The 26,465-nt window shown below is 41.5% G+C and overlaps 1 protein-coding gene across 1 annotated transcript in view; it reads right to left on the bottom strand.

Annotated features, from left to right (window-relative positions):
- RGS7BP (regulator of G protein signaling 7 binding protein) overlaps positions 1-16,183 on the bottom strand; it is a 38,100-nt gene extending 21,917 nt beyond the window's left edge. The window contains exons 1-2 of the mRNA XM_052670476.1: positions 15,791-16,183; positions 13,072-13,238 (exon numbers count right to left, since the gene is read on the bottom strand). Of these exons, the coding sequence (XP_052526436.1) occupies positions 13,072-13,238; positions 15,791-15,949 (326 nt within the window). The 5' untranslated portion in view covers positions 15,950-16,183. The remainder of the gene's footprint in view (positions 1-13,071; positions 13,239-15,790) is intronic.
- Between the last annotated feature and the right edge of the window lie 10,282 nt (positions 16,184-26,465).

The raw sequence follows: 26,465 nt of genomic DNA on the forward strand, positions 1-26,465 counted from the left end.
TGCAGCTTACAAATACAGAGCAGCTGCAAAAAATGCCATAAGATCAACCTCAGAGATCACGGTTCTTCTGGAACAAGAGGTGTGACAAATGCCGCAGAGAAGAAATGCTTAATTTCTTTGGATACTGAGGGCAAGAAGCCAGAGGCCCTTCTGATTATAATTCAGGTGCAAGTGAACCTGCCTCTGCTTTTCGGTCTTAAGCATGTCATTTACTTGCTTATAACACAGCCATTCATGCTTTTGAATATAAGTAGAAAAGTCAATCGAGCGCGTTTGCCTTTGTGCAGATTTTGAGAAAACACTCTTCTTTATGTTCCTCCCGTCTGCTGGGGTTGTTATTTTTTTTCTTCTGAAATACATGTATTTCATGCACATTGCTGTCAGTTTCAGTATCATATGTTGTTTTTTTGTTCTACTAATGTGCTGCAATAATGTGATGCAAGCACTGCACAGCACCTCAGCCAATCAGAGGGAGGACAAGGCTAGCTCTTGCTAGTACACCTATAAATAGTTGATATGTTGTTTTTATTAAATGGTTGTTTTGAAGCAAGAACTCCCTTAATTGCTTTTTCAGTGAAAGAAGATACGTGGTCAGATCTTGGCTAGCTGGAAAAGTGAAAATCTGTGGGATTTGTTCTGGTTATATGGTAGTACAAGTAAAGCAAAGACTCAGTGCTTTATGTCACATCAAAGACATTTCTAGCTCCAAAATGTACAGAAGTTTAGATGTTTCTAAGCCCAAGTAGTTTAGCCAGAACAGTATCAGTAGGAAATATCCTTTTTTAAAAAATTAATTCAAGAGAAACTTTCTGACTTCCATAGAAATTATCTTATACACCAACAGCCATGAATGCTCTGGTCTATGTGGTTCACCCTCTCACTTCAAAATATTCCCCATGGAAAAATTGAAAGTTATTTATTTTTTTTGAAGTCTTCTACTTCTTTTTTTTTTTCTACTTGAAATTCTAAAATTCTTTTGAAAATTCACTGTATGAAATTATTACCACAGATTCAGCAACTTTGCCTTTAAAATGAATTTAAGCATTGCTCTTTAAGATTATGATTTTTGCACATCACTGACTTTATGTTAGCAAGAGAACAAGTATGTATCAAATGCTTGTTAAGAACTCTCCATGTATGTAGGTTATTTACTATTTATTTCCCTGGAAACTCCAACTAATACAAAGAGCATAATAACACTATTGTTTAAAGCAAATTTTCAGCTACAAAACACTATTCTATAACATAGTCACCACCGCTAGTTGTGCATTTTCACCAGAGCTGAAGAAAAGCCAAAATGCTGCACTCATAAAAATGTTCACCGATGGACGTGACCCACTGTCACTGTCACACTGCTGAAATGCACCATCGACCACCTCACTGTTCTCATATTCAGTGTTGGTCTCCAGGGGCATTCAACAAACATCAGTGAATGTTAATGGGTGCCATTTTTTCCACATAGAATTACAGAATCACAGAATGGCTTGGGTTGGAAGGGACCTTAAGGATTATCATGTTCCAATCCTCCTGCCACAAACAGGGCCACCAACCTCCAGATCTTGTACTATCCAGGGCTCCATCCAACCTGGCCTTGAATGCCTGCAGAGATGGGATATCCACAATCTCTCTGGGCAGCCTGTTCCAACACCTTAGTTCTCTCTCTGTGATTAATTTCCCCCGACATCTAATCTAAACCTTCTCTTCTTGACCTCAAAACCATTCTTCCTCATCCTATCACTGTGTACCCTTGTAAAAAGTTGATTCCCCTCCTTTTTATAATCCCCTCTTAGATACTGGAAGACTGAAATGAGGTCTTGTCACAGCCTTCTCTTCACCAGGCTGAACAAGCCCAGCTCCCTCAGCCTGTCTTCACAGGGGAAGTGTCCCAGCCCTTTTCATGGCCCTCCATCAGCTCCAAATCTTTCCTGTACTGGGAGCCGCTGGTCTGGATGTAGTACTACAGAGGAAACCTCTTGAGGGCTGATAGAGGAACAATCACCTCCATGCCCCTGCTTGCCACCCCTCTTCTGACAGAGCCCAGGATACCATTGGCCTTCTGAGCTGCAAGAGCACACTGCTGGCTCATGTTCAGGACTCCACCAGGACTCCTGCGTCCTTCTCTGCAGGGCTAAATTCCTCTACATGGAGGAATTCAGTGATTCAGTATTCTTTCAGAGTGAATTTTGTTGTCTAAGTAGAATTCTGGAATCTTTAAAAGCTGGAAGGGATCTTTGGAAGTCATCTAGACCAACTCCACTGCAATGAACAGGGACACCCACAGGCTGGCCTTGAAAGTCTCCAGGAATTTGCAACACATCACTGGGCAACCTCTCCCAGTGCCTCACCACTCTCACTCTAAAAGACTTTTTCCTTATATTCAACCTAAATATGCACGACCCTCTTTAAGTCTGAAAACATTTCCTCTTGTCCTATCACCACAGATCCTGCTAAAGAATCCGTTCCCTTCTTTCCTGTAGCTCCTCTTTATACACTGAAAGGCTGCTATCAAGTCAACTTGGATATCAATGAGAAGTAAATTATCACAGGTCTATCCAAACTTTTCCACCTGGAGACAAACTGTTAATGATCATTCAATAGAACTTCTTGAACTTAAGCAAAGCAGCACTATTATATGAAATTTTATTCAAAGTTACTCCACTGTATCCTTGCGTAGGTAAGATCAGCTGTATTAGACAGAAGTGACAAGATTTTGGGGGCTGCAGGTTGGCTTATGTGGGTGATGATAATGGGCTATTCTGTATGGGACACAGTCAAGCCCAGCCAGCATCACAACAGTTCCACTGCAGGACATTGCTGAGCCCATCAGTCACGTGTGTAGTACCTCCTTGAAAACTTGCTTCAAATGGGGCAGAACACACCACAGAGAGATAGGAGAGAAGAAAAAGAGTGAGAAACAAAAGAACATCAAGGTCAGAGAAAGCAGAAGGAGGAGGTTGTCTATGGCAGAACAGACATTCCTACAGCCTGCGGAGAGGACTCCACCAGAGCAAATGTATCCTGCACTCCATGGAGGATTCCATGATAGAGCAGATGGATGTTTCTGCAGGAACTGCCACCAGGGCAGAGCTCACACTGCTGCAGATTTTTCTAATAGGATTGCAGCCCTTGGAGGAGCCCAAACTGGAGAAAAGGAAAAGTGGGAAGAGAAAGAAGCTGCAGAGAAAGAACTGTTCTGCAATGCTTATAATCCAGTAGCTCTCATCCTTTGCCATACACCTTTTAGGGAATGGGCTGAGGATTCTGTAGTGAAGGAATGTAGGTGAACATGGAAAGTGAAAAAGTGTTGTCCTAATGTTTACCTTTTTATCAGGCACCTCACTGAGGAGGAGCAGTATTGAGTTAGATAAAAGCAATCTTTAGGTGAGCTCACAAGTCAGCCTTGCCTAACTCTAGTATGATCTGGACCAACAATTCGACTCAATGTCTCACTATCTCAAATTAAATAGCAGACACTCTATATAATACATAAATCCAGACTATAGCACAGACTTTCCAGAAAACATCTGTGATAACCTAAAAGGACACAGTCAGATCAGCTGAATGGGCAGAAATTTTTTTGTTTTCCAAAGAAATTTCAATTAAGCCTTGTCAGCATCTGCAAGTTATTCTCAGATTAGTTTCTGTAATAGAACAGTAGTGAGAGCACAGACAGGTCTGTACCAGCCAACAGGCTCAAACCAAATCTACCACCATATGGACTCTTACAACTTCAGAATCATAGAATCATTAAGGTTGGAGAGACCAATAAGATCTAGTCATCTAGATAGTTGAAACTCATGATGTCTGTGGATTCTTCCTCTGATTTGAAGCTTTGAAAGTTCCTTAATGTTAATGTTAATGTCTTTAAAATGTTCCTTAATGACTTGCTACTCATTATGAAGCATTATAAACTTTATCTTTCAAAAGTCTGCAAAACTTAAATACTAAGAATTCATTCCTACACTCACTTAATAGTTGGGGATTGCTTGAACCTTTGACAACAATTAAAACAAGTATCTCTTGAGGTTTATGATTTTTGTTTCTGATTAGTGCAGATGCCAATCGCATTTTCCCAAATGGGTGAAATCTCCCAGATAGGCTTGAAAATGAACACAGTGCTTTGGGTATTTGGTGCTGTAAGATCTAAGTCATAATAAACCACTACCATATGGGGTTAGAAGGAACTCTACCTCAGGCAAGTGATGCCATCTGCTGTTGTCCATCCACAGGACACGAAGCCAGATGACTGCTTTGAATTACGACACTTCTATTCTCCTTTTTCTCCATCTCTAGTAACTACTTTGAATATAAATTTAAAAAATAATTTTTTTCTACATTCTACAAAGCACTTGTATGGCCTGGATAACTTACGTTATGTTATCTATTTGTAACACAAATTTCAGTGTTTCCATATTTCCTAAAAAAAAAAAAAAAAAAAAAAAAAGTCCAAGGGCCATTGAGAACAAAGAGAAAATATTTTATTAGCTCCACAATATGACTGATGCACTGGAAGCAGTGTAAACTGAAAGAAATCCAGTCCATCAAGCAGATTATTACCAAGCTGCTCAGAGTAAGGTAACATTTGAGATTCTGTATACATCAAGTGCTTCTAGAAGTGCTCTGAATACAAATAAAAGTCTTTCATTTCAAAGAGAAATTGTAGTATAATAGAAGTATTTTACAGAGCCAATCTGTACAAGCAGTTAAGTCAAAAATCACAGCTGAGAGACTGAGAAAGCCTGAATGTGTCAAAAAAAAAAGAAAAAAAGAAAAAAAAGCTTCCTAGAAGGTTTAAATTTATATAAGGAGATTTTTTTTTAAAACCATCTGTTGCTAAAATGTGTTCAGGAAGCAGTATTATAGCATAAGGAGCTTCGTATTTTTTTCACTTCAAATTTTTTAATCCTGCTTCAGTCTCTATTTCACTTTGCAAATCGGTATTATATTTTTGCCACTCTGAAATGACAATTTCTGCTTGGAGATGCCTCTGCAAAGTCTTCCTTGGGCATCCAGTATTCTGCATTAACTGTTGCACAGATGCACTAGTAATTTCCAATTGAAAGATGCGAAATGAATAGCAAGGCCATATGTACACTGTTTTGGTAGGTCTGCAGATAAATTAAACGCCCAGAACTTGTGGAAGTAATTGGAGGTTGCTGTATAAACAGTGCATATTTTAGCATTCTGCCATTTAGCCATTCCCCATGATGGCAAAGTTACCAACAGTTCATTTGCAACCATCACTCCTACCATGACAGAGATACGAAGCACTTGTTTTTCTTTGCTCATTCACTAAATGCAAACTTGTTTTATTCTGTTACAAGAAGGCAGCTCCTTCAACAGTTTTGATTGCAACATGACAGCATTTGAGTTCTCATGACAAATCCACAGGCAAGAAATGTTGTTCATCCAGAAAGTTTTCATAATAAAGAAAAGAATTATGAGGTAAAAAATAAAACAAAGGAGGGGAAAGAAAGAACTACACAGAATTAATTGTTCATGTGTAAGTAGAAAATGTATTCTTTCTCCTATAGATAAAAATGATGTAGAAAATCTAAATGTAGATTTGCAAATAGGAAATAGCATTCGGTGATAGTAGGTAGATATAAAAGTGGGAACACTTCAGTATATGTTTAATTTTAAAACATGAATTTGCACATTATTTAATTGACAGTACTTGAATGATTCCTGGTTAAGGAATGCTTGATTTGATGCTAAGATCAGATGAGACTTAATGCCTTGATAATGGTTTCAAATATTTAATTATCATGAAACAGAGCATATAGACAGCTGGATGCTCCATTACTCCTGAGTTAGATGTAGTGGAATGCTGCATGTGCATGACACAGGTGAGTGTGCTAGTGGAGAACTTAAAATATGGCAGAATCTCACTTTTTGGAATTTTGTTCCAACCTGTAGAATGGAGTGCTGAATGTGGAAGTCACATAAAATGGAAAGCAAACCAACCTTAACCTGCAGCCTGCTCCAGTCCTAGACCAAGGCTCTGAGTAGGTAAAGAGTTAAAATCAAACTGCTAAAAAACCACTTGGCACTCTGCTCCTCTGCACTTTGCTGTGTTTTATGTGCCTAAAAGACAGAAGAATCATAGTAGCAAGGACTAGAATGCAGACTCACATCACTACCAAGGCATTTCCTTAAATAGGTTGCAGTGTTTACCCACACTGGCACCACTTGAAGCAGAAGTAGAGTCAAGCCTCCGCACCACATCACTCCATGGAGCATCATCTCAGCTGGGCAAGTGATGGCAGTGTGCCCTCCTTGCCCTGCAGTTACCTGTTTCAGGTCACTCTACAAGGGAAAAGGTACAGGGCTCTGTTCCTGCCTATCTGCAAATAAACAAGTGATGAAGACGATGTCTGTCCTGCCTTCCCCTACCATTTCTATTGGCAGTAGCCTGGAAGTCTGGGTGTTGTTCTGAGACAAGAGCAAGCGATATGAAAGTAAGTTAACTCAACTTCAGCTTTGCTTTAAAAGAAAGTGGTAGCTGTCTCTGTGTTCTGTCAGGAGCCCAAAATTGTCAGTGTGTTCTGAGGACGTTCTGTTAATGCCTATGAGATCAATCTTTGTCAGAACTTGGACAAGGAAGAGTGCTCCACTTCTGCCTGCTGTTTAGGCCTGCTCTTAAGAAAGGTGCTAAGCTCCCCTTCCACTTTGTCAAAATAGCATGACTTTGTGTCACTGCAGATATAGAACTTTCAGGTTTTCCAAAATTGTTGTTCTGCACAGGGAACTAAATGATAAATGAAATTTTATGTACGTCTGCCCTTGTCTGAATCTGGCCCACAGTTATGAAAGGCAGATCTGTAAAGGGACATATTAACACTTTGTCTATTGAAGCCTGCATTGCCTATGCACTGCTCCGAAGACAAAGATACAAAGGAAAACTGAGGCTGTGGAGGTTAGCTATTTTGAGAACCCTAGTTTTAGTAAGTATTCATGTATTCTTCTCCATTATTTGCTTTCAAAAATTTCCCTATTAGAACTCAAGGTATCTGATTTAAATGTTTTCTTTTTCTTCTTGCTACTTAAATTGAGTAAACATTTTATTCTCAACAAGAGAATCCAGAAACTCAGTTCTATAGAAAATTGCCTTAGTTTTTCAATGTCTTTCCATTATTTTAGGTGCACAGGGTTTGTTGTAAACTTAGAGACATTTTGAATGTGGTGAGAGCAGTGTCAGTGAGTCTTAGCCTTCTGGGAGAGGAGCAAACTATTGCGTACTTGCCACTCACTTGTTTGCCTGCAAAGAGCAAATTCACTCTATGTCCATATCTGAGCATCCTTCCCCAAACATTCCCAATTTTGTTTTCATACCAGCCATCACATTTTTTTTAATACTCAAGTATACTTCCAACAGGTCATACTCCTGTTATCACAGTGCAACCTTCCCGAAGCATTTACTTTTACCCCTAACTTTTCATTTGGCTGTCAGAACACTTAACTGTAATGGAGGAAGAACACAGGAGCAGTGCTTTTAATTCAGATCTCCAGAGATCAGCATTTATCTCTGCCACACAGTTAGAGAGGGAGTTCAGCAGCAGCGATTGTAAACATAGCTGGGGAGGGCAAAGCTTTCCATATATGTTGCATGTTTGATACCTGGCTTGGGTGAGCCCTAGTTTGTTTCTCTGTCCGCTAACATTGCCTTGTTTTTGATTCATGATTATAAAATTCTTCCTTGTTGAGCTGAGTGTTGCCATGTTCTGCTTCTGCTGAGCTATACTGCCTGTCAGCAGTGCTTTCTTTAACATCTTCAGTTAAACAGTTCACATGGTTTCTATTATGTCTGTCCTTAATACAGCTGTCATGAACTTATAAGCCTGTTCTCTTTTTCTCTTGATTTCCAGAATAATTTGGAGCAGACCTTTTTTGTTTGCACGTGTGCCTTAGTAAGCAGACAATCATGTTAAAGCTTGATTATTTAGGAAAAATTCAGACGTTCTAATAAAAACATAGCTAGAGGTGGGTGTCAACAATTGTCTGAACACAACCTTAGGAACTGATCTAATAATAATTATGTCTGAGAACCTGCCCCCTAATGCCTAAGGAAAGCATCAGAAATCTAGGATAGACTGTATAAGAAAACAAAAGTGGAAATGAAATGAAACTACTAAAGCAACACTACGGAAGCATTTCTATGTGTTGCAGGAAAGACAGGAATGCCATCAGGATGTTTTTTAAGTCTGCTACCTCAACTTCACATGAACTCAGGGGGAGCTACATGTAACAACTGTATTGTAAAAGTAACAGAAACACATCAATGTAAATTCTGAGGAGATTTACTGCGACTTTTGTCACAGGCTGAGAGGGCATAAAGAGGCCATCTAGTCCCCCTCCCTGCTTAAACTCACTGCAGCAAGTCACTAAGGACCATGTTCACTGAGTTCTGATTATTACTTTTAAGAAGTGGAACGTCTTCCTGGAGCCTTTTCTTCTCCAGACTGAAGAAGCCCAGCTCCCTCAGCCTGTCTTCACAGAAGAGGTGCTCCAGCCTCCTGATCATCCTTATGACCCTCTTCTGAACTTGTTCCAATAGCTCCACATTCTTTCTTCTGCTAAGGACACCAGGCCTGGATGCAGAACTCCACACAGGCTCTCATGAGGGCAGAGCAGAGAGGAACAATCCCCTCCCTGGACCCGCTGTCCTCCCCTCTTTTGACGCAGCTCAGGATGCAGCTGGCCTGGGCTGCAGACACACATTCCTGGCTTGCATCAAGATTTTCATCCACCAAAACCCAAAAATCCTTCATTGTGAGACTGCTTTCAAGGAGTGCTCTGTCTGTACCATGTATTTGGGATTCCTATGACCCAATCTCAATTTATTGAACTTGATCTTTTTGAACTTCATTAGCTTCACATGGGCCCTTTTCATGCCTTTCCTGGTCACCCTTAATGGCACCCCTTCCTTCTGTCCTACCATCTCAAGCACAACTCATCTTGGTGTCATTAGCAAACTTGCTGAGGGTGCACTCAATCTCACTGCCTGCGTCAGCAATAAAGACGTTTAAAGATGTTAAAGAGCATTGGTCTCATGATGGACCCCTGGCGAAACCACTTATCACCAGTATTCAGCTGGAACTATATAGCCTTGGACCACAACTCTCTGGCTGCAATCATTCAACCAATTTTTTATACACCAAGAAATCCAGCCTTCAAATTTATATCTCTCCAATTTAGAAATATGGATGTGGAGTGGAATCACATCAAAAGCCTTGCACAAATATAGGTACATGACATCAGTTGCTCTTCTTTTGTCCACAAATACCATCACTCCATCATAGAAGGACACCAGATTGGTCAGGCACAATCTCTCCTTGGTGATGCTGTACTGGCTGTCTTGGATCACCTCATCATCTTGCATGTAGCACAGCGTCCAGGAGGACCTGCTGCACAATCCTCTCAAAGCACAGATGTGTGGCTTCTATTTCATCCAAGAAAAAGCCACTGTCAACATTTATATCAGATTATCAGAGAGAAACGATCAGTTTTAGTTTCAGTGTGCCAAGTGCACCCAGAAATACTTGCATTATGTAAGCATATCAAGTGCTTCAGAATATGAAAGGAACATTTTAAAAAGTCTCTACGCTTGCGTGGATCTGTGCCTTAAAATGCAGTTCTGAGTTATATTTCTATTCCCATCTCAAACTTTTGACAAATTCTGATCTAAAATACCATCAAAGTATTTACCAGCCAAAAAAAAAAAAGATTCCAAAATAGAGGTTTGCACATTTTTTTCCTTCTCCCTCTTGTTCCAAACAGTTTCCTTTTGTTTAGAAAAAAATACTGATCCATTTTCTTGCTGCTTTACCTCCTCTGAGTTTCACCATAACTTCTGATACTACAAGATGCATAATGTAATTCAGACAAGATACTTAATTTATAATGGTAGAAAATGCAGTGAAAGAATCAGAGCTTGATCACAGCCCTCAGAAGATAGCATTAATAATAAAAAAGAATTTTTCATATGAATTAGGATTACTTTAAGCAAGAACTGACCTGAAGTCCTGGAAGAAGTACTGAGAGAAGAGCTTTAACTTTAACTCCTATAAGGTTATTAGCCAGAACTAGAATATTTTCATTCAATTGATTTCTATTTCTAATCTTTGTTCCCTGAAAGTCATAATGTTGGTAAACTCAGGTAAACTCAGGTAAACTCTTTGGGAAAATTTGACCCCTCTTCAACATCAGAATGTATGCATCTTCAAGAAGAGCATGTGATGAGGGCTATAAAGCCAAAGATGGAATTTGAAGTTTCCTTTCTTGATAAACTTAACTTTAATTAATTCATCTGTAATGTTTTTAAACACATCACAGTGTATATTATCCTCAGCATTTTCCAAGTAGAAGACCCTCATATGTATACAAATTCTGAAATCTGCTGTGAGCTTGTATTGGTCAGGTATTAATTGCTCAGATGCAGCCTCTGACTCACGAGATTCCTAAACTACTGACTAGGAAGTGGCAAGTATACAAGGGAAAGCAATGCTCCATGTACAATCTGCTTTTCATATATATGTATATATATTTCCCTTAAATCTCTGCTTCTGGCTGCTGTCAGATTTGGACCACATTGGGTGATATGCTCCAACTTAGTCCAGTCTCTTAACATTTTGTGTTTCCTCACTACTTTCTTACCTTTATCATTCTCTCCTTTGCTTTCCTTTCTCCTAGTTTTTAAAATGTAAGTACAGCTTTCACTTGTTCCATGTGCCTAGATGACAGTATATAAGTGTATACACCTGTTACAGCTACAATGGGCATCTTCTCTTGTTCACATTACACCTCTCTCTGATGTACTGATGTACCCAAAGCCAAAGCTTTTTCTTTCTCTTGACTTCTATCCCATGCAGTTTCTAATGTACCATCTCCACCTCAGCATTTTTTTCTTTAATGTTATCTAATAAAGTGAAGTCAACTTCTTGAAAGAAACTCCGGTGCCCTGCAATAGCTCATATCACTAATGGACAAAAAGGATGTTACTGATTGAATGCCGATATGTAATGAAATCTTAAAGCCAGTAACACAATTAGTTAACTGTTATAATTATCTCTGGCTAGGAAAGCAATAGGCAAGGATCGTTATCTTGAACAAGCTTTGGAAGATGGAATCAGCTGTGTTATCTGGAAGTTTGCAGAGCACAGGGCTGCTCATTTTAAATTAAAGTAGCAAACCAAATGAACCTTTGTCCCACCTGCTGACTATCAGTGACTTCAGAACAGCACACTGCCCTCCTGACTGTTGGATATTGTAGCTGATTTAATACATTCCTGTCCTTAAATATTTTTCTTCTCATTATATTTTCTTCTCACTAAATTAAGTTCTAGATCCTATGCCATACACACAACATCGCTCTGCAATCTGAATTACAGACTGCACCTCTATTTACTACTCCTCTCCTTCCATTTGTGTTCTGCACAGAGTCCCTGCCTTCACCTCCCGTCTTTCCTCACAGACATGCCACACAAGTGGAGCTGGCTCATATGCCTTTCCTCAGCTGTAGGAGGGTGACGTTGTGAAGCACATCTTGTAAAATGTCTGTCAAACTGAACAAGTCATTTCCAGAGGGTTTCTAACACCTACCAGTTGTTATGGATATCACGTTATTATCACAGTTATTTAAAATAGTTTTAGATTAGCTAAATGTCATTCTCGTAACAACTGCTCAACCTTCAGGACATCTTTGTGTATATGACAGACTCCCAACTGTGAAATGATTACTTAAAGAAACTCTCTGTTTTAAAATGAGTCTGCATTTACATTTTTCTTCAACACAAAAAATAAAAAGAAAAAATCCAACCTATGTTCTGCTATTCAAATGTATGTTTTGTTTATCTCTCTATTGAGTCTGAAAGTACACAAAATCCATTTCATTACTGTTTGCTTGTTTTCATGTTCTCAGTGTTACAGTTGTTGAGTTACTGTGTGCTGGTTACTGCATGCTTTGTCTTTTTTTTTTTTTTTAATTAACTCTCCCAGACTTTAGTAACTTAAAAACATCTGTTGTGTTCCAGGAGCAAATCAGAATTTGTAATATCAGCACAGGAGATTATGCACAAAAAATTGCTTCTGAACAGATCAACAGTTCTACTAAAATGACCGATGTTTTTTTCCATGTTTGCTACAGTGGTCTTCTCTATTCACTAAATCTGTGACAGCTTTCCCATATAATTGATGAAAGAAATTCCTTGAGGACCGGGCAGAGCTGCTGAAAATAAAAATTTCATAATGATTTATGTTGGGTAAGGTGGGAGCAGGAAACTGACACGGCTTGGTCAGAGAGACAAGGCTCGGGAGTGAGTGTGTTAATGTCACATCCCTGTCATCTGCTGTGTGACCCACAAAAAATTGGCCTTCGTGAAAACATCAATTCACTTTTGAAAGGCAGTTATTCTATCTCTGCTTGTCTTTCCTGTGGCGCAGTCTGAAGTAGGCGATGATACATGATGATACATTCTGTCACCATGGAAAGGAGTGCTTATGTCGTAATACACAAAGTCGATGAGAGAATAAATTTAAAAAAATACATGCTGGGAAAGCTTCAATCCTTATTTCAACACAGATGATTTTAAAAACATGCAGAAAGTAAACACAAGCTTCACAGCAGCCAAACTTTGTAATCGTCCCTCACATAATTTTCACCTGATTCTTTTTTCCCCTAATTTTGTCAAGTTCCTACTAGCACTGTTACTTGTTTCTGACTCCTCAGGTATACCCAGTGAAGGCCGGAGAAGGCACTGGTTGCTACATCAGTGTTAAACATCAAGGCTTCTTCCTTCATCTTTTTAAGCTGTCTGGTGATACAGGGAAAAATCCTCCTCACTTACGTAAAAGTATCACACAAAATCAGTGAGATATCACCTCTGTCATGGGACTGGGATTTGATACCAAATTGCACTACAACAGGGATATAAGCATTTGGTAGAATTTGTGGTCATACATCTCTACCCTAAGACAGAAACACAAGTCAGTGCTGTTGATGAAAGTCTCCTCCATGGAATATTTAGCAGAGATGTGCAAGAGAGTACAACTTTAACATGAATAGGCTCCTACCCAGAAATTGCTGCTAGCTTCTGGTGAGCCTGATAGGCCATCTCACATCCTTGGGTCCGGGTTTTGTGCATTTCTGCATGCAGAGATGGGCAGGTGACAGAGACATCCCCAATGGAAATCACCAGCTCCCGGTACAGGGCCACCTGGGTATTGAAATCCTGGACGAGCTGAAAAACAGACGATGTGCTTAGGTGAGACAATGAGTGACAATGACAAAAACAGCTGTGTTTTTATAAACACATATCCAAACTCAAGCCTGCTCCTGCTGCTCCCAGTCTCTCGGCACATGAGATAAAGTGCCTAAGATTTAGCAAATGATGACGGACTCCCTGCCAGCTGCCTCTTGTCTGCTACAAACGCTCATCTGCAGGAAAGTGCTGTTTGTGCTTCTAATCTCTGCAAGTGTGAGTTACTAGTCTTAAACACGAAGCAGACAAAAAAACAAAACAAAACAAAACAAAAACAAACAAACAAAAAAACAAACGCACAAAAAAACAATCCCCGACAAACAGCTGCTTTGCTAGTAGGTTGTTTTTTTGCGATCAGTAAGAGATGAAAACATCTCCAGAAATGACTGTCTCTGTTCCTCTTGCTTTTTGATTAATGGCACACTTAGGGATTGGAATGCAATGCTTGCTTTTACACTAGGGATTTTGCTAATTTTGTAATGAATTCCATTCTGTCACCGGGCTCTAACCCACATTTGAGACCTGAAATTGATTGGGAATCACTGTTGGGTGAGGTGCACTGGACAGGCACTTCCAATCCAGGATTCTGGAAAACACCTTTCCCAGCATGGGAGCAAAAAGCAGGTAAAAAGGTAAACAAGCATTTTGACCTTTCCTCAGCTATCTGATACCCAGCAGACACATCAGGATGCTGCTGGATGCCCAAGTAGGTTCACAGTGAGGGACAGACCATGGCTGCTCAGTTCCACTGACTGCCTGTGTGGAATGGTATTTTAAGGAAACAAAGCATTTGCTGTCTGCTCGGAGAAGCACATCAGGACATTTGCTCCGCATGGTAGCGGAGGTGGAAGGGAGCATTAGAACAAAACATGTATCAATTTGTTTTGTTGACTTGACCTCCATTTCCAAATTATAGAAACAGACAAAAGCAACTGCATCCATCATTACCATCAGGATTTTGGTGTGTCCCACATACAAGTATGGCAAAAACCCAAATCTATCCATCAGCTTCACCAAATGTGAAAGTCCAGTCCTCAGATTGCCGTACACAGAAAGAGAAAATAAATGAGCTGCTTCTGCAGCAGTTTTACATTCTGGCTCTTTGTGCTCATAACTGCAATTACTCAGTAGGACTAAGGACTTGTATCAGGACCCCTTTTTTTTGGCCATGCTTTCTCAAACTGTAAGGCTTCACTGTTTTTGGAGGGGGTAAACAGTGCCTTCATCTCACCAAAAACACACACGACAACAAAGCCCCAGACAAAACACTACAACTCTTCTCATCTCCTGTTCTACGTAGCTTAAGAGCACACAAGAAGTGAGCGGACAGAGAAGAGTACACTGTGTCACAGCATAATTATTCTGCATCATAAAAAACAAAGATATCCTCATCCCGGTGAGGATGGTGAGGCAGATGCATTCTGCAGGTTCTCACCTGACATCCCCTGACCCAACAGAGGACACACTGAGCAGCCTCAGCACTGCCAAGGAAAATAAAACCACACTGATGCTTCAGCATCAAGACAGAACAAGAGAGTGCTCCCTCATTTTGTCTCTAAATCTCACTGCATTTTGACAGTCCATTGGTAAATCATGTCATACTTCTAATCAGAATTTTACCAGCTGAAGAGTGAAGAAACAAAGCTGGCACTTGTGTTTAACGTCCTGAATTAAGCTCCCGAGAAAGAGAAGAAAGGCAGGATGCAGTGGGATCCACTTGTTGGTTGTATTTATAGAGCCACGGTGGCAGCTTTGTTCCCTGGTGCTCTGGGCTGCTGCCGGTTTGAAGTATCGGTGTGGAGATCTGCCAGCACTGTTCGTGTATCAGAATAAAACAGTGCCAGAGCCCAGCAGCACAGAACTAGCAGAAACGCTTCCAGCGCTGTTGGACAGAGCTGCAGCGAGGCTCAGATCTGTCAGGCAAAGTAGCAGCAACACATTTGTTTGCTATTTCTGTCATGAGAGAGAAGGGCAATTTTGGGGCCCAGTGCCTGCTGGGGAGCTAGAGACAGGAAGCATGGCACCGGCCTGGGGGAAGGCACCAGGACCCCAACAGTTTGAGCAACGCAAATGGAGAAAAATGCCATGGTGTGCCATGTGACGGCCCAAAACTAACACGGATGTACCTGAGACCTGCTCTGGAGACAGCAAGCACTAGCACACACAACAGGAACAGAGTGTTGCTGTTTCAAATTCTGCATCCAGTTTAGCATGCTTTTAGAGCAAGAGGGTGGTTTGTGTGCACTGATGCAACAGAAGCGACGGCTGACCTGCTCAGGCTCGGTCTGAGCAGAGATTCTGCCGGATCCAACAGAAAGCAGTAGCCGGCTGTAGGCAGCGTTGCGGGCTCCGGCTCAGCGGACCCCTCGTACCCCTCACCTCCCGTGGCCGAACCACCCGAGCTGGACAGCGCCCTGCGGGGAGCGCGGCTCCACCCGCGCCGATGGGAACGGGGGGAACAGGCTGGAGCGGCGCTGCGGAGCGTCGCGGAGAAGCGGAACGCGCGAGCGAAGCCCTCCGGCGGTACCCACCGTCTTGCAGTCGTCCAGGGCCCGCTGGTTCTGGCAGGCGCCCTCGAAGCCGCTACCCCGCCGCTCCCCTTCGCGGCCGCGCGGCGAGGTCCCGCTGCCCGGGAAGATGGAGGCGACGGGGCGGGGGCGCTTCCTGCGCCCGCTCAGTGCAGAGCTCATGCACGCGCATCCGCTGCGCGGAATCGCCGCCGCCGAGGGGGCCCCGCGTGCGCGGGCAGCGCCTTCCCCGCCGCCGCTCCGGGGAGGGTGCGCGCCTCGCTCCGCTCAAGGCAGTGTGCGGAAAGCTGGCGCCTGCGGGAGAGCCCGGAGAGCGCCCTGCAGCATCGCCCCGGCTACCGCGAGGAGAGGCGGAGGGGCCGGCGCCTTCCCTTCTTCAGCAGCATGTCAGTCCCCGCGGAACCGCCCCGCCGGCGGCATGCCCCGCCGTCCTCCTACCCGCAGGCGGCGGGGGGGGGAGAGGGGGGGGGAGCGAGGGGGCGGGGGGGCGAGCGCGGCCGTGCCCGGCGGAGGAGTGCTTCTTCCATCCAGCGCCCGCCGGAACCCGCGCCCGCCCCGCCCCGCAACCAGGAGCCGCTGGCGGGGGCTGAGACTGGGGCGGGGGTCCGCGTGTGCGGGCGGTGTCAGCGTCGCGCCGGCTTCGTAGGGTGGGAGCCAGAGAGGGGCCGCAGCCCCCCTCCCGCGCCTCGAGCCCTCGGCGATCTCCCGTGCGGCTCTCGGCGGAGCTGGTGCCGATCCCTCGGAGGCGGCCTAGAACGTGCCTGGCGGGGTCGCCGGCTGTGCGCATCGCTGGCGGGTCGTGGCAGGGCCAGCAGCTCTGTCTCCTGGGGGCACTGCCTACCCTCTGGAACAACGTTCGTTCTTCAGAACGCGAAGTCGCTGTGTTTTTATCTGTCAGCGTAACCCTTCGTGTCGGTGCTTTCCGATAGCAGAACACTACACTCATCCCATGCACAGGAGATGGCACAAGGGTGGGCCGATGCCCCTCCGAGGGCAGCGTGGAGAGTGTCCTCCCGCCTTCCAGATCAGCACCTTTTCTGATTGGAAGCCCCTATCAGATATTTCTCACCATCCTCTCTATGCTGTGGGCTCATGGGCGTTAGTGCTCAGCAAAGCCGAACTGACTTTGTGAGTATAGTGCTACATTGAAAGTGCGCTGCTGAATCCTTGGGCCCCCAAGCAGCAGCAGATTGCTGTGTGCAAGCACTGTTTAAGGACACCACATTTCATTTCCGTAGTAAACTTAATTCTGTTACTCACAGGAAATAAATGCCTGGATTCAACACTGCGTGAACGCAGTTCTTAGCCAGATGCCACACTGATTCCACACACAGACCATTACCTCATGACAGAAAAATAGTTAAACTCTAGCACACAGCATTTCCTTCTCACGTTGTCTATGTGCAACATAACACATGCTTGTAAAAAGAAATTAAAGCAGTGCAATGCTGCATTAATGTTAATGTTTCAATCCTTGCTCATATATCATTTCAGTCATATGTCTTATTCCATGTGTCTAAGAATACTGGAACATTAGTAAGGAGATGATACTACAGTTAAAATAATCATCAACAGCAATGAATCTACCATACAGCAGTGAGTCTGCCTCCGCAATCCCTGTCTCAGCAGTGGTTCGGTCCCTTGAAGTCAGTGGCGTAAGTCCCTCCAACTTCTACAAAATAATCACTGATTACAAACAAGTACTGAGCAAACTCTGCTGGGTTCTGTCCTGCAGCCACACTCAGAGCAGTCCTGATGACCCAGACCAATTCAGGGTGCTCATCCTCTTTTCAGAGTGTCCACATTTGAGGTGGATCTAGTGATTCTTTGGTAATTTGTAAGACCGCCTGCTTACAGAACTCTTCCAGTTGATATTCAAGTAAGGTCACAGAGCAGATCATTTTGAGTGCAATCATCCAGCATGTGTGAGACAGCCTGGGCACTGGCACCAGACAATATGGTTTCATGACAAGCAGATCCTGAGTGACCAACCTCATCTCCTTCTATGACCAGGTGACCCATCTGGTGGATGAAGGAAAGGCTGTGAATGTGATCTGCCTAGACTTGAGCAAAGTCTTTGACTCTGACTCCCATGGCATTCTCCTGGAGAAGCTGGCAGCCCATGGCCTGGACAAGTGTACTCTTCACTGGGGAAAGAACTGGCTGGATGGCTGGGCCCCAGACAGTGGTGGTGAATGAAGTTAAATCCAGCTGGTGACTGGTCATGAGTGGTGTTCCTCAGGGGCAAGTACTGGGCCTGGCAGTGTTTAATATCTTTATTGATGATCTGGATGAGAGGACTGAGTACATCCTCAGTAAGCTCGCTTACTGGCAGGAAGTGTCTGTCTGCTTGGATGGTAGGAAGCCCTGCAGAAGAGTCTGGACAGACTAGTTCACTGGGCTGAAGCCAATGGGTTAAAATTCAACAAGATGAAGTGCCAGGTCCTGCACTTCAGTCACAACAGCCCCAGGCAACACTACAGGGCAACACTACAGGCTTGGGGCAGAGTGGCTGGAAAGAAGAATGGGAGGAAAAACGACCTGGGAATCTTAGTGAACAGCCAGCTGAATATGAGCCAGCAGTGTGCCCAGGTGGCCAAGAATATAAATTGCATCCTGGTTTGTATCAGAAATAGCACTGCCAGCAGGAGCAGGGAAGTGATCCTCCTACTGTACTCAGCTCTGGTGAGACCGCACCTCGAGTTCTGTGTTCAGCTTTTGGCCCCTCACTGAAAGAAAGACATTGAGGCCTTGGAGACCATTTAGAGAAGGGCAATGAAGCTGTAAGGGGTCTGGAGCACAGGTCTTATGAGGAGAGCTGAGGGAGCTGGGATTGTTCAGTCTGGAGAAGAGGAGGCTCAGGGGAAACTTTATTGCCCTTTACAATGACCTGAAAGGAGGTTGTGGTGAGGTGGGAATTGGGATCGTCTCCAAGGTAACAGCGACAGGACAAGATTTGGTGGCTTTAAGATGTGCCAGGTGAGGTTCAGCTTGGGTAATAGCAAACAATTCTTCTCAGAAATAGTGGTAATGCACTGGAACAAGCTGTCCAGGGAGGTGATGGAGTTTCTGTCCCTGGAAGTATTCAAGAAAACTGTTGATGTATCACTGAGGGACATGGTTAGACTAGATGATCTTAGAGGTCTTTCCCATCCTTGATCCCTCCACGATTCTATGATCTCTGAAAGCCTGAATGTTGTGCCTCTGATAGGCCATGGGATTGTGCCTGAGAGCTGTCGGGGCAGCTTTTTCTGGGTGCAAAAGGAGCAGGGCTTTGCTTTTCCCTAGTTAAATTCTTACGTAATTTGTAAGGAAAAACAACTAAATATGTAGGTTTTTCTATACACACCCTGCATTTTAATTCCAGAACAATGATTGGAGATTGATTTTTAATTTTTTTTTTCTATATTGTAATCGTTGCCTAATCCATTTATTTTTCTCTGGTCATTGGTTTCTGGTAACATCTTCCAAGGGTGAGTAGAATGAAATAAACCAGGAAATTATGAGAAAAACACTGAATTACTGGGAAATGTGAAGAGATGACACTGGAGAAAGCAGGAAAGTGAAGAAGAGAAGGCCAAAAAAAAAGAAAAAAAAAAGAAAAAAAAAGGAAGCCATTTCTGTAGAATGAAGGGATACAAGAGAAAATAGAGAAAATCAACAAGTACTGAAGAAAATAAGGAAGTTGTTCTGCATGACCTCAACTGAGCCAAAAAATGAATAAATTTTGAAGTGAGATTGAAAATGAAAAATTAAGAATAAGAACAGAAACTTTTCCCCCATATTTCTCTAAAATACAATTTGAAGAAAGTGAGTGCAGTGTCTGCCTGAGTAAGCATGGTATATTTTGGTCAGAGAGTGAATCTTATGCCATGAAAATGCAGGGTGAGACCAGAGACCAGATTTTCAATATTTGATTTTTGTACCAGGCTTCTTGTGGAGTAAAACTGTTTAACACTCATAAATGACAGTGCAGTGGTGCATTTGAGAATCATAGCTATTTGCTTTTTATTCATTGCTTCCTCCATCTTGAGAAATGAGGGGAAGGTTAGCTGCAGAAGGCTCCAACCTGGCTGGGCTCAACAAGTGCTGCATGGACCCACTGCTGGGCCCGCTGGAGTCAAAGAACCCCCAGTCCCTGCACACATTTCTTCAGCATGAGCCCTGAGCAGCATTGATCAAATCACATTGTTTTGTGGCATGGATTGCACATCCATCTGTTTTTAGTGTCTATTAGTCTAATAACAAGACACAGAAAAAATGTTACGTTTAGTCTCTTTAGAAGTCAGTACAGTGCTTTTGACCCTAAATCCAGTAACTGAGTCTTTTTAAAATGCTTAATAATATGATGGCTGCACTGAAAGTCATAGAATCACAGCCATAGAATCATTTAAATTGGAAGGGATTCTTAAAGATCATGTAGTCCAACTTCCCTGCAATGGACAGGGACATTTAAAGCTACACCAGGCTGCTCAGAGAGAGGCTGGTCCAGCCTGGCCTTGGATTTCTTCAGGGACAAAGCAGCTACAATTTCTCTGGGCAACCTGCTCCAGTGCTTCACCACCCTTATTGTGAACAACTTCCTTATACCTAGTCTAAATCTCCCCTCTTTTAGTTTACATTATTTCCCTTTGCTTTGTCCCCACAGAACCTGACAAAGCAATGCCCACTATGTTATTATACTGGCTTACAATGTCAGACATGGATGCTGGTGATATGGCAGGAGAGTTTGAACCGTCCCACCAATATTCAGTTACATTTTGTTGCTGTGTGACAGGTGGCAGCAGAAGGGCACTCTGACAAAAAGTTATCTGACACAGAAACATGTATGAAACAAAGATGTGTTACTGAATTCCTCCATGTGGAAAATATGGCACCCACTGACATTCATGTACATTTGCTGAGCATTTATGGAGACCAAACAGTGGATGTGAGCACAGTGAGGTGGAGGGTGGTGCATTTCAGCAGTGGCGACAGTGATGTGAAAGATGAGCCATGTTCTGGATGGCCATGCACAGCAGTCACACCACGAAGTGAAGAGTGCCTAGATCAGCTCATTTGCACACACTGGATAATGATGGTGACTATGTTGAAAAAGAGTGTTCTGTAGCTGAGAATTTGCTCTGTCGAACAGTGTTACTGTGCCCTACGTATCTGTTGTAGCTTCCATGGAAATCAATAGGAGGCATTACTTTTTTCGTAATTTAAGTAGGTACAAACCAAAGTAGCCAAAGGCTTCTGTGTCCTGTGAAATTTATAGTCACAGTGCGATGAATACTGGCACTGCATTACATTATATTATAAAGAAAATACCAGTATTTTTCCAGGTTCTCTTACATTGGTTCCAACAGATTTACAAGGGTTCTCAGGAAGATTATGCCCACTCAGCATGTAGCAATGGGAATACTGAGGAAAGACTTATTTTGATTGCAGAAATTAAAACAAAATAATAAATATGGTCATTAGTGAGCCTATAGCTGCCAGTCCCGTATAGGCAGGATGCTCCCAATTATGAAGGTGTGAACCAATATGCTTAAGCTACAAGATGTCAACATGCCTTTGGTCTGCTTCTGCTTACCTTTTCTGTAAGCATTGCAAAACACCACATGTGATGCTTCATTTGTGCCCTGAGGATGAAAGATCATTGTGCTGATATTTTTGGCACTTAGAGAATGAAAGAAATTCTAAATGAGGCAATCCTGGATGTCTTCCCACCTTTTCTTTTGCCTTCACAACATTACATATGAAATTTCAATATGAATTTACACAGAAACACTCTAAGGAGCACCCAGGTACCAGACAACTGCCTAGTCCAAATTTATCTGGATTTTGGTTTTAACGATGAGGAAAGCTATGATGGCCCAAGACATTGAATATTTCTTTGCATCCACTTCCATAATTCTTTGAAATGTAGGATCAGTAATAAAATAATGCTAATGTAGTCAGCACTTCTGTTATTTTGAGAAAAAGTACACAAAATGCTTGCTTTTAAAAAATTAGAATTAGCCTTACAAATCTTCAAACTGCAGAAATTAGCCATTATTTCTGAAGTTATTCTGCAAAGAATTAATCTAATACCATTTTCTCATTACTGACGTATCAGTGAGTTAATTTATCTTTAGCACAGTCAAGAAAACAAAAATTTGTAACAATTTTATCTTTTTATATGTAGAAATTATGGTATAAAACCAAAGCTGAAACTGAATGGAAGACAAAATGTCCTATAGGTGTGTGTAAAATAATTAAGAAAAAATATGTCTGAGGTCATAAAGCTCAAGAACCTAAGTAATTAAAAAATGCATTAAAGAACTAGTTGTTATTATTTTTTTAATGATATTGTTTGAATTTCTAATGCCTAAAATGCCCCATGAACATTTTCACAAATGACTGGGTAGTAAAATATTAGAAGAAATTCTTACACTTAATAAATCTGTACATTATTTATGAAGTTATGAAGGTTAACCTCTTGAAGAGAAGCATTGCTACTAATAAAAGCAGAATAGGAGCAGCTTTGGAACAGAGCACACCATGAATTTGCAAGGAGCTGTAAGACAGAGGAGTGTCAATGTACAGCTCTCACCAAATGAATGTTTAAGAAATTAATACTGTAAGCGTACCAGTGCTTTGCTGCTTCCAAAATGCAATGTTTGGCATATGCTCTTGTGGCAGACATGTTGATGGATGCATAGGAGAAACACGCAGGGTTTGTGGTTTTATATCACATGTAGAAACTGCAGTCCTTCTTCTACAGAGGGAAAATTAATTTTATTCAGAAAAACAAGTGTAATCCTTTGAGAATCTATGAATAATATTGAAGTACCAAAACCAAATAACCTTCATCCCCTTTACTCCTTTGGGAAAAACACATGGACCAACACAGAGGCCTTCCTCTGTATCTTCCTGTAATGCCATGTGCATTGCAGGAGTGCCACAGATGACAAAATATATAGCTATAGTGTCTGTTCATGGTTGTTCTGTAGACTCACATAGCTATTAGAAATAGCTACATACGAAGTCCTGTATGAAACTTCTGGTTCAGTCAGTATGAGAAATGGTTTGTCACTATGTCTGTTCGTCATGGATCAGGTGCTCAGGCATGGAATAGCAACAAGCATAAGCTGTTCACACAGGAAGGTCCTTGCTATTAGGTTATATGTACTCATCCATACATGTTTTAGGAAAGACATATTTTTTCTAATATTTCTGTGGTTCGAGATTAAACACCAAAGTTCCGATTACATTTAAAGAAAGACAAATGTTTTCAAATTCAAAAGCACATCAAGAAAACTAAAATTTTACTGCCATGTCTGATGTGAATGCAATACAAGAAATGTGCTGTTATGAGGAACGATTCCAATAAAACTTCCAGAGCTATACCCTGATGAAGTGCTGCAAAATGAATCAGACTGACAAACAGGCTCGTCACTTTGAGGAAATTGTTTGTATTATAAGATGGTGAGGACATGGCTCAAAATTGGTGAATTCACTGGGGACACAAGTACTCAGAGACCCCTTTGTCTGCTGTGAGAGTCTGGCATTCGTGAAATGCCTTTATGGACTCCTCGATTACTGCAGTGTTCTGCCCACCATGACTACTCATTGACTGCCTGTCTGACAGAGATGCTGTAGCCCTACAAAGTCCACTTCTGTCTGCAGTTTCTGTTATTCTCTTTTTAAATGGCCAGAAAAGATGGAACATTAATTTAAAAGATGATATTTCTGTACAGTAAAATTAATATTTAATTGAAATGAACAGAAATAAATCATATTCTCTCAAGAGCCTGGATTGTTATTCTGCAAATTCAGTGAATTTTCATGCTTAGAAAGCTATTTCCATAACCACATGTTCATGTTTTCTTTAAATGAAAGCTTAAATTGCACAGAAAATAATGTGCTTTCCATCTAGGAATCATTGCAGTATACCACAAACACTGCCTTATCTACTTGTGGTATGCAGCAAGTGTGGCACAGCTCATTTCTACGTGAAAATGCAATATGAACTGAGGAAATCAGGCAGCAATTTTAGATCTTCAGATCTTTTTTTTCCTTGCAAGTTTATTTGCTGTTCTGACTAACTGCACCAAAATCATACCATTCTTAACAAACACATGCTGCAAGTGCCTATATTGTGCTTATCCCTAATCAGGTGTTATCCGTCTGCTTCCCAACCTCTTAAATGCCCATTATATTTCCATTTAATGAACAGACTTTTCAAGTCAAAGCAGAGCAAACAAAAAACTGTTCTTGAGGAACTTTGTGTACTTCTTAGAATTCAGCTGTGCATGTATGACTTATGATGACAGCAAAAATTTCATTTTTCTTTCACAGCACGTATTTAAAGATATTCAACTAACTTTAAATAATTCTGGGAAAGGATTAGCAATGATGGTGCTGCCTGAACTAATTTCAAAGAGGTTCACTGAAAACAAGAAGTTTTATGGAAACAGAGAAATGAATTAAAGGATTTGATTAATTAATTATTTTAAGGATTTAAAGAATATAGAAAGTACAATATCAACATCAACAATTAAAAGCATTTGGTTGTAAGTATGAAATCAAATGGAAGAGTGTTTCTTCCCCTGGTATTCTTTTGATGATAGAATAATGACTTCATAGAAAGATACTGACCAGGATTTCCACTTATCTATTTTATAATTTGCATTATTGTGCAAACTGTATTGAGCTGATCATTGCTTTGATTTTCTCTCTTTCTCTGTAATCCTTGCTGTGGTGTGGCTGTGCAGTTTTTCTGCTGTAGGCCTGTACTCTTACCTTTTGAAAGTTGTTGGTTGTGTACTGAGGACATGGAAGGATTTATAAAGGAGATAAGTGGCCTTCTCTGGGAAGGAAAGGAGAGTTAGGCAGAAAAACTTGTAAGGGGAATTGGAAAACATGAACTCAGTAGAGACTGAATGTATTGGAAGTGGAGGGAGAAAATTACAGCTCTTCTCAAGTACGCAAAGTGCTGCTGCCAAAGGAAAAATAACCCAGAATCACAGAAATATATAATAAATTTCAGCAAAAGTATTCAGGTGAGATGGAAGAGTCTTCACGATGGCAAGGACAGTGAAGATTTGGATTAGCTTTCCACAGGAGGCTTCTGTCAGAAGTAACAAATATGTTGTTAATCATCTCTTCACGGGGAAATTGAATTACAGGCTCCTCAAGGTCCTTTTCTTTGGAATTACAAAAAATCATTTCAGGTTTGTAAGAAATATTCACTTATAAATATTCCTATGGGAGGTAAAAATGCTTTTTCAACTGTCTCCAGTCTTACTTTGTTATTTCAGGGGTTTTATCAACACGTGAGACAGATCCTTCCATTGTGTTTGCTGCTACTCCAGCATCGTTTTTGCTTTGCAGGTTCATACTGTTGAAAGCAATCATTCTTAACCTTTATTTACTGGAAATGTTTTTAAAATATAGTATTAGTGAAGATAGTATTGGTGCTATTAAACAGTCCAAAAGTCTGTACAACCTTTAGTGATATGAGTAATGATGAAGTGGGGAAGAAAGGTAGGAAGGGACAAAGAAGAAACTTACTAACATGAAGAAACAGAAAACAAATTAAAAAAAAAGTAAACAGCAAGAGAATATTTAAGAATAAGTGAAACTGAAAGGGGTAAGACAGAAGTTATTTAGGAATGAAGATCAAAATAAGAAAATGCCCGTCAGTGGGGTGAGCAGAAGAGCAAGTCTACATTTTGCTTGTAGTTTTTTCTGCTTTTTTCCCCTCCCTTTCTACGCACAGAACAAATGTCGTTGGCGTCTGAAGAAGAATGGGGTTTTCTGAGTTGTTCATCTGTTTTATCTGTAAATATTTTCGTTTATTTTGAGGAAGTGTCAAATTAAAGCTTTACTAATTCAGCATTGAAAGGGAAGCACGTGCATCAGCAACAAGAAGAGTGCATCGAATGGGGACAGGTTGTTTTTATATTAATCTTTTTTTTTCCCCTGTTTACTTGCTACAGCTATAAAAAAAAGTCTGTTTTCTTGAATCCAGTTACTATTTTTAATGAATAATGATTCAACCCACCAACTTGAAGTGTACCATCAAAATTTAATTAATATGATTCCCATTTTAAATGTGCTGCCCATTTGCAGTCTTTCATAAGTAAATGTAAGGTAAGTTGAACTGCACAACATCTGCTATTTGTTACTTTATTCATAGCTGTGGGTCATCTGCAGCTTTTTGATTGTAGTTTTCCCAGTCAGGTCCTTGTGCTGTTCACATTGTTAGCACTGTTGAATTCTTCATGTGATGGGAAGAATCTGTTTGGATCCAGTGGCTGAAGTGTTGTCCTTGTTACAGCAGGAAAGATGTGTTATTTGTACTGTGGCAGCACTTTTGGTCCTCTTCCAGTCCCTGTTAGGGCTATGCCAGAGGATGTCAATATGTCTTCATAGTATACACAGTGTGTAGTGATTGCACTGGGGGAGTCTCTCCCAAAAAGTTCTCCCTACAGGGGAGTATTATCTTCAGGAATGAGTGAAGAGTCAAAGCCTGCATTCAAAACAGCAGAAATCAAAGGAAAATCTACTCCTTGCTTTACGAGGCTATAACATAAAGTCATCACCCAGCAGTAACTTCTTTAAAAAATAAGACATTTAAGTGCTATGTACAGAGCTGTGTCACTGTTTTTTCTTTTGTCTATAATCTGCCTCTAAATTAACAGGC

This window comes from Tympanuchus pallidicinctus, unplaced genomic scaffold, assembly GCF_026119805.1.
Source record: "Tympanuchus pallidicinctus isolate F22 unplaced genomic scaffold, pur_lepc_1.0 scaffold9, whole genome shotgun sequence".
Taxonomy (NCBI): Eukaryota; Metazoa; Chordata; class Aves; order Galliformes; family Phasianidae; genus Tympanuchus; species Tympanuchus pallidicinctus.